At 42.4% G+C, this 7,609-nt stretch overlaps 1 protein-coding gene across 1 annotated transcript in view; it reads left to right on the top strand.

Annotated features, from left to right (window-relative positions):
* Positions 1-7,137, top strand: part of katna1 (katanin p60 (ATPase containing) subunit A 1) — a 9,388-nt gene extending 2,251 nt beyond the window's left edge. Inside the window, exons 3-11 of the mRNA XM_008312616.2 lie at positions 1,684-1,820; positions 3,956-4,151; positions 4,329-4,444; positions 4,557-4,662; positions 4,734-4,892; positions 5,602-5,728; positions 5,859-5,993; positions 6,534-6,660; positions 6,755-7,137. Of these exons, the coding sequence (XP_008310838.1) occupies positions 1,684-1,820; positions 3,956-4,151; positions 4,329-4,444; positions 4,557-4,662; positions 4,734-4,892; positions 5,602-5,728; positions 5,859-5,993; positions 6,534-6,660; positions 6,755-6,953 (1,302 nt within the window). The 3' untranslated portion in view covers positions 6,954-7,137. The remainder of the gene's footprint in view (positions 1-1,683; positions 1,821-3,955; positions 4,152-4,328; positions 4,445-4,556; positions 4,663-4,733; positions 4,893-5,601; positions 5,729-5,858; positions 5,994-6,533; positions 6,661-6,754) is intronic.
* Positions 7,138-7,609: the final 472 nt, after the last annotated feature.

Raw genomic sequence — 7,609 nt, 5'->3', positions numbered from 1 at the left:
AGGTGCTCGTGGGCCGTCCCTCTGGGAGGAGACCTAGGACACGCTGGAGCGACTACGTCGCTCGGCTGGCCTGGGAGCACCTTGGGGTCCCCCCAGAAGAGCTGGAGGAAGTGTCGAGGGAGAGGGAAGTCTGGGTGTCCCTGCTCAGACTGTTGCCCCCGCAAGCCGGTTACCCAGGACCTATGCCAGGAGCGCTGACTGACCAACTGTCCCAACACCTCTGGATTTATACAGACATACAAACAAGTTTGATGTGGGAGTGGGTTCTTCTCTTAATGAACTTCCACCTCAGGTGTGTTACTATGGCAACCATGTTCCAGGGCTCACGTACCATTTAAGACAAGCACTAGCTGTTTATTATCCTAAACAGTATTTCTGCAGGTGAATTCATCATGAACAAGTATGTGTGTGTGTGTGTGCTTGTGCTAGGCCGTAAACGCTGTTGGTCGGGGCAGCGCTTTCATGTTGGCCTGCCCAACGGCATTGTATGGGACCTTGGTTGTACATTGATATCATTCGGATAATTCCCTTCCGCACAGCCAGCGTGACTCGGCTGAGCGTTGACTGGGACACTCGATTGGCCGGCTCCGCCAAAGCTCACCTATTGCCAGGCACCCCAGCGCAGTCAGCACATGTGTGTGCACCGACGGCCCCTGGCTCCACGCTGCGTTGCGCCCTTGGGACGAATCCGCCTGATCCCTGTGTTCCATAAATACACACTCCCGTCTTATTGCGAGATCTTCTAACAACACTACTGCAATTATTAATAACATTTTCTTCAACACTTGTTGCATTCTTTTATGTCCACGGTCGCGTGTTAATCGTTCATAAGTGTGTCTCTGATGTGCTCGTCGCTCCGATGACTACTTGTTTTGACATTTATTAGCAGATTCCTAGCATCGCCTTTGTCGCCAATGGCGCACATCTGTAGATGAGGCACAGTCCTACGCTCATTTTATTTTTGATGCATCGGAACGCAATCGCGAAACACGACGTACACAACTTTTTTGCGCGGACGCAACGTTTGTACCCGAGGCGACGCCCATTTCTGCGCTCATTTGAGGTTTGATACATCTGAATGTGACCGTGGAAAAGGACGTACGCAACTTTTTTTGCGCGTATGCAAGGTTACTACATGAGGCCCTGGTAGTCGATTTGCTTCGTATTGAATTGTTTTTGAGCTAATTACTTTGCACTGAAATTATTTACACACTCGAGTCTGTTGTTAACATATTTATATATTATGAGCCAAGTGATATTAGTGCAAGGGGTGGTTATGAATTGTAATTATCATGTTATAATAATTCACAACAAAACGTGACCTCTGCATTAAACCCATCACCAAAGTGATCAGTGGCAATTTGGCAGCTGGCGGATTTGAACCTGAAACCTTCCGCACCCAAGTCCACTTCCCTAACCACTAAGCCTCACTAAAATGATTGTGCCAAACTGGTAGCGATGGCAGGCTGTGTAGACCCTGTTGCATTTTCATGCTTTCCGCGCAAAGTACACATAGCATTAGCGGCTCAGCCGCTGCTAGCAATGCAGCCACATAGGTTTGATGCCAGTGACACTGTGTTGACAGGAATAAGGTGGATGTCATGTCAACAAGGAAACTTTTTGTTGTTCATTAAATGATCCTGTTTTGTTTTTTTTTTGTTTGTTTTGTTTTTTTTCTTCTAGTTGTGTCAAGAAATCTTCGAAGAAAAGCAACAGGTTCAGGATATAATGTCGACTCTGGAGAACTTTCAGTTGGACACAGCACCTCCGGCGCTGAGTAACGATGACTTTGATGCCAGGCCTGTACATGTGGAACAGAGGTATCGCGGTATTGTCACACACCGTCGACTGTTTAAATACAACCTTACCGTTGTTTTATTTTTTAATGTGTTCGTTGCTCCCCAAAACAGATTAAATGTAAACTTTGCTTCCACATAAATAACATAGTTATTTTATTTTATTACTCTCTGAGAAAAAAATGAGAAATATTTGGTTAGTAAATTGCATTTTTGCAACTATTCCGTACTTCCATTTCAGTGTGCTGGGTGTGCCTGCAGTTACAATTTATTAGAGTAAAACAAAAACATTGAAATATGCTAATATCTGATATGATCATAAAATCAAAACGGACGGAGCAACCTGACGCTACGGAGCCCCTAAAGGACATGGAGAAGGGAAAAAAAAGAAAAAGAAACGTTGTTTTTCAAGACCCAAGAAATGGGAAAATTCGCAAAGTACAGTCGAGATCCCAAGAAATGGGAAAATTCGCGAAGTACAGTCGAGGTATTAATGATTTACGTATATATGTATTTACCCTTTACGAACCTCCCTACACTGTTATCAACAGTCGAACAACAACAGTGCCCTCCTGTGTCTAACTGAGGTACCCTACATTAATTTTCCCAACCTTACATACTGTACATGACTGGGTTTTTTTATATATATTACCCTGTATGTATGTGTGGCAAATGTCTTTTTCTTTATTTAAATACAGCCTTTCCCTTTGAGGCTAGAAAATGATTATCTTTCACAAAAATAATGAAATTATTGGAAATTAAAACATTTTTCAAATCCGCGATGTACCGTGGAAGCGAAAGTAGAACCGCGATAAAGAGAGGGACCACTGTAATGTGCTATCACGTAATTACATGAAACTTATTACGAAATAAGGTGAAACTTATATGTAATTGGATTATACGAAAGAAAAAGCCTTGGGGCATACGCAAAGGACGCACAACTGCCTGTGCTTAAGGTTTCTCGTGAGCCCGATAAAGTAAAAAAAAAAATAAAAAAAAATTCCCATGTCCCTCCGTATGACGCAGACAAATTGTCTTACTGTTTTTAGGTATATTTCCATGTTTGTAGTTGAGCTGGGATATGCAAACTTTTCATTCCACTTTTTTTTTTTATCGTTATCTATTTTAGCTAAATACTTCCACACTGTCTTTGACATGGTAGAGGAGACTGTAAATTAGATGTTAAATAAATATTCAGCCAATCACCTGACCTAGGCTTTTTACTTAGTCAATCTGTCTGTCTGTGGGTTGGGCTATACCAAGTAAGTGAAAACAACAGGGGGTGTTCTGAAAAGATCACCGTTAGCACTTGGTACTTTTCATCAGGAGGACTGTACCAAAAATCGACTCGGAGATTACCGTAATTCCCAGACTATTGAGCGTACCTGAAAGAATTTTTTTTGTTTTCACTTTTAATCAAATAAATCCTTTTTTCGAACAGTGCCTGTAACAAGGCAGGTTACACTTTCCTGCTTCGGCTCCCCGACCGTAGTTGGAATGCACATGGTAGACTTAGTGATGTGCTCCAGGGCCGAAGTTAACATTAGCTCCTGGGGCTAACTCCCTTCACTTTGTGCTTGTCCGCAGCAGAGGTTAAACAGAAACAGAAAAGTTTCTGAAGGCAAATATTTTTATACTTCTACTTAAGTGAAAGTTGTTTGGCGCTACATGACAGCGTTTCCTAAATGAACAACCCATATTTTAAAAGTCACAAACCTTCATGACCCAACCCATTATTTGTAAACTCCTGGGAAACATGATGCGACCCCAAAAAAAAAAAAACTCTTGCGACCCACCTGAGGGTTGCAAACCAGTCTTTGGGAAGCAATGCTGTATGAGACAGGCTACATCACAAGAGAGACAAATAAATTAGGCGGGGGGAGGGATTAGGGTGCAAACAATACACTTAATTCACTTATGTTTGCAGTGTTGCGCTGCTGCGCCGCGCCTCTGTTTGCATCCACTCTTCTCGTTCACATTGACACGTTGAGAAAGTGAGAGAAGGAAGGGGGCATATGGCCAATTACCAAATGACCTATGGACCATCACCGGTCCCCGGACCGGGGGTTGGGAAACCACTGTTTTAGATTTTTTTTTTTAAGAAATGCAATGATTGACAATCAATCTTAATCGCTTTGTACCCCACACCTCCTTTACAGACATTCCGCCTGTACTGTCAGTCGTCCGTCTAACCCTTATAAGGAGATCAAACCTTCCAACATCCGCCTAAGTGCAGCCGTGCGGGCCCAGCAGAGGCACTCGTCACGGGGAGCCAACTTGGAGAAAGGAAAACCGACTAAAGGCAAAGAGAAGAAGGAGGCGAAGGAAGCGGTTGGCAAAACAAAAGATGATAAGGTGAATCACACGGCTTTGGTCACACTTTTGAATCTTTCTTGCCTATCGTTCCAACCCAACTGATTATGCTAAGATAAATGTCCACACTTACCGTTTTAGCTTTAGTCTGCCATCTTCTGTCTAATTATAAACGGACCAACCAGCAGATTCTCGCCTCTTATTTTATGCCTTTTCCAGAACAAAGCAGAGACCCAGGAAAAAGACATTAAAAGGTTTGATGGGACGGGATATGACAAAGACCTCGTAGAAGCGCTGGAGAGAGACATAATAACTCAGAATCCAAATATTAAATGGTAAGTTATCACTTCCAAAATGTCTCCGTCTTTCAGTCGAGAGTCTCACCTTTTACATTGCACTCACGCAATCCTGTTTTATTTACTCGTTTCGTTTGTATTTTCTTTTCAGGGATGACATCGCAGATTTGGAAGATGCGAAAAAACTCCTTAAGGAAGCCGTGGTGTTGCCAATGTGGATGCCAGCTTTCTTTAAAGGCATACGAAGACCATGGAAGGTGGGCGGGGTTTTGTTATTGGGTATGCGCGTTGTATGTTCAGTTATCTGACAGTCTTTTTGTTCATATAGGGCGTACTCATGGTGGGACCTCCGGGGACAGGCAAAACACTTTTGGCTAAAGCGGTTGCTACTGAGTGCAAAACGACATTTTTTAACGTTTCCTCCTCCACTCTGACCTCGAAGTACCGGGGAGAGTCTGAGAAACTTGTGCGTCTGCTTTTTGAAATGGTGAGTTCAATGACGGTACGAAAAAAAAAAAAAAACCCCACCACCAATGATCTGTCTGCTTTTTTTTAACACAAAATATTATACAGGACAATTTTGATTAAAGGTCAGCGTTGTAGAAATTATTATAAAAGCATCAACAAGATTCCTAGTGTCTTCACAATCTCTGCAAAATCTAGCTTCAATAGAAAGCTACAATAGCTTGACAGCCAACTGATAGTTCAAAACGATGAAGTACCGTACATAATCGCATATAAGCCAAATTTAATACACAAAAAAATAAAGATGGGGGGGTCGGCTTATATGCGCATAAAAACGCAGGGCAGCGTTTTTCATCGTAGTATTAGTAATGCAAAGAAACACATCTATTCTGAATTTCGCAACAAACGTTGGCGAAATCTTCGCAATTGTAACGTAAACAGTGTTTGCCAAGATTACATTTTTGTAATTCTTTGTTGATTTTCAGAGGTCGGCTTATACGCAAATCGGCTAATACGCGAGTACGTACGGTACGCGATTGTACTTAGTGACTATGGGGCTGTGACAGACGTGAAGTGAAAATATAGTTGGCGCCAAGACTTCGTTTCGACGACCTCAGTAGGGTGACCAGGTGTCCCGCTGGACAAAGTGACAAAAGCAACAGTGAATGATTGCATTGTAGGTTCTCAGATACAAGTTCTGAATTAATGAATTGTGTTGGATGCAACTACAGGCACGTTTTTATGCCCCCACTACAATCTTCATTGACGAGATTGACTCTATGTGCAGCCGCAGAGGAACGTCCGAGGAACACGAAGCCAGTCGTAGAGTTAAAGCGGAGCTCCTGGTGCAGATGGACGGTACGGTGGCGTGAATGCATTCTTGCATACTGACAGAGAAAAAAAAAAATACAGTCCAAAGTCTTGATATGGATGCACAAATGTTAGAAGGCATTTTATTGTATCCCTGTTTTCCCATTCAATTTCCAAGGTGTGGGAGGAGCTACGGAAAACCATGACCTGTCAAAGATGGTCATGGTCCTCGCTGCTACTAACTTTCCCTGGGACATCGATGAAGCTCTGAGGAGACGTCTGGAGAAAAGGATCTACATCCCTTTGCCTTCAAGTAGCTCAATCTTTCTTCATCTCTTTCTTTTAGTAAAATATATGCTACAGCAGGCATGGGCAAACTACGGCCTGGGGACCAGATGCGGCCCATTTGGCTTTTTAATCCGGGCCTGCCATACTGGTCTAAATGATGTTATTGGTTTCTATCATTATACTTCTGCCTTTTCCCTGCAGTGCCTGCATTTCCTCAATTGATAGTGTAGAAAAGCTAACAGCATGGCCTGCATTTCCTCAATTGATAGTGTAGCAAAAGCTAACAGCATGTTAGCATTTTAGCATTTACGCGTGATGTTTGCACATCATTTGTCTGTCTCATTTACGCGTGATGTTTGCACATCATTTGTCTTAGTTCATGCGAATACTCCATGTATCTGCTCCTGATTCGGCCCGCCCTGTCAAATTTTGCGTACGACCCGTGGGTCAAAAAGTTTGCCCGCGCCTGTGCTAAAGCATAATTCTGCATAGCTTTATTTCGGTGAGTTCTATTGTACCTTCTCTGGCACTACATCCAGCTCTGCTTCTCCCTCCCTACTTGCAGCTAAGGGTCGAGTAGAACTGCTTAGGATCAATCTGAAGGAGCTGGAGCTGGCCAATGATGTTGACTTGGACAAAATAGCTGACAAAATGGAGGGATACTCGGGAGCTGATATCACCAACGTGTGCAGGTGAACCCATTCGAAATGAAATCCAAATGAAATGCAGGTAAAACATCAACGTCAAAGTCTAAAAACGTATTAAATATGCTGACGTCCACTTTAGAGATGCCTCCCTGATGGCCATGAGGCGTCTCATCGAGGGCCTCACACAAGAGGAGATCTGCAACATTTCCCGAGATGAGATGCACATGCCCACAACCATGCAGGACTTTGAGTCGGCTTTAAAGAAAGTATCCAAGTCTGTATCCGTCACCGACTTGGAGAAATATGAGAACTGGATTGAAGAGTTTGGCTCCTGCTGAGAACCAAAACTCCTGGAGATGTTCTTGAAAAAGGATTTTTATCTAACATTGACCCTTTAATTTTCTTTCTTTTTTTTTCCCCCCTGAATATTTTTTGTGTTTGTACTTTTGGGTGCGGGTTTTATTTACCTTTTGTGAGATATCAAAATGTGTCAACAACAATAACAATATATTTCTGTTAATACATTAAATTAATAAAATACTTAGAGATGTTAAAGTCCACCTTCATGGTTTTTTTTTTGTTTGTTTTGTTTTTAGAGTATGTTGCAGCACACTAAGCTTAAGCACTGCTTAAGGTTCAGTATGTTTTGATGTGATTGGACGTGTATAGTTGCCAAAAAATATTATTTTTTGGCAACATCGTTATTTGAAGGGGCCATGAATTTAATTTCTACATTCAAGTACTGACTTTTGTGTTCTTTCTATGGTATATTCCAAGGCATAGATGTGGACTCGAGTCGCATGACTTGGACTCGAGTCATCAATTTGACGACTTTGGACTCGACTTGACAAAATAGAAAGAGACTTGCAACTTGACTTGGACTTTAACATCAGTGACTCGTGACTTCACTTGGACTTGGGCCCTTTGACTTGACAAGACTTGATACTTTACCCAAAACCCAAAGGTGATAAAGTAAGTTATTAAGGAGCGCTCT

The sequence above is a fragment of the Cynoglossus semilaevis genome, chromosome 7 (genome assembly GCF_000523025.1).
Source record: "Cynoglossus semilaevis isolate Cse_v1.0 chromosome 7, Cse_v1.0, whole genome shotgun sequence".
Lineage (NCBI taxonomy): Eukaryota > Metazoa > Chordata > Actinopteri > Pleuronectiformes > Cynoglossidae > Cynoglossus > Cynoglossus semilaevis.
This window is presented reverse-complemented; position numbering and strand designations above follow the sequence as displayed.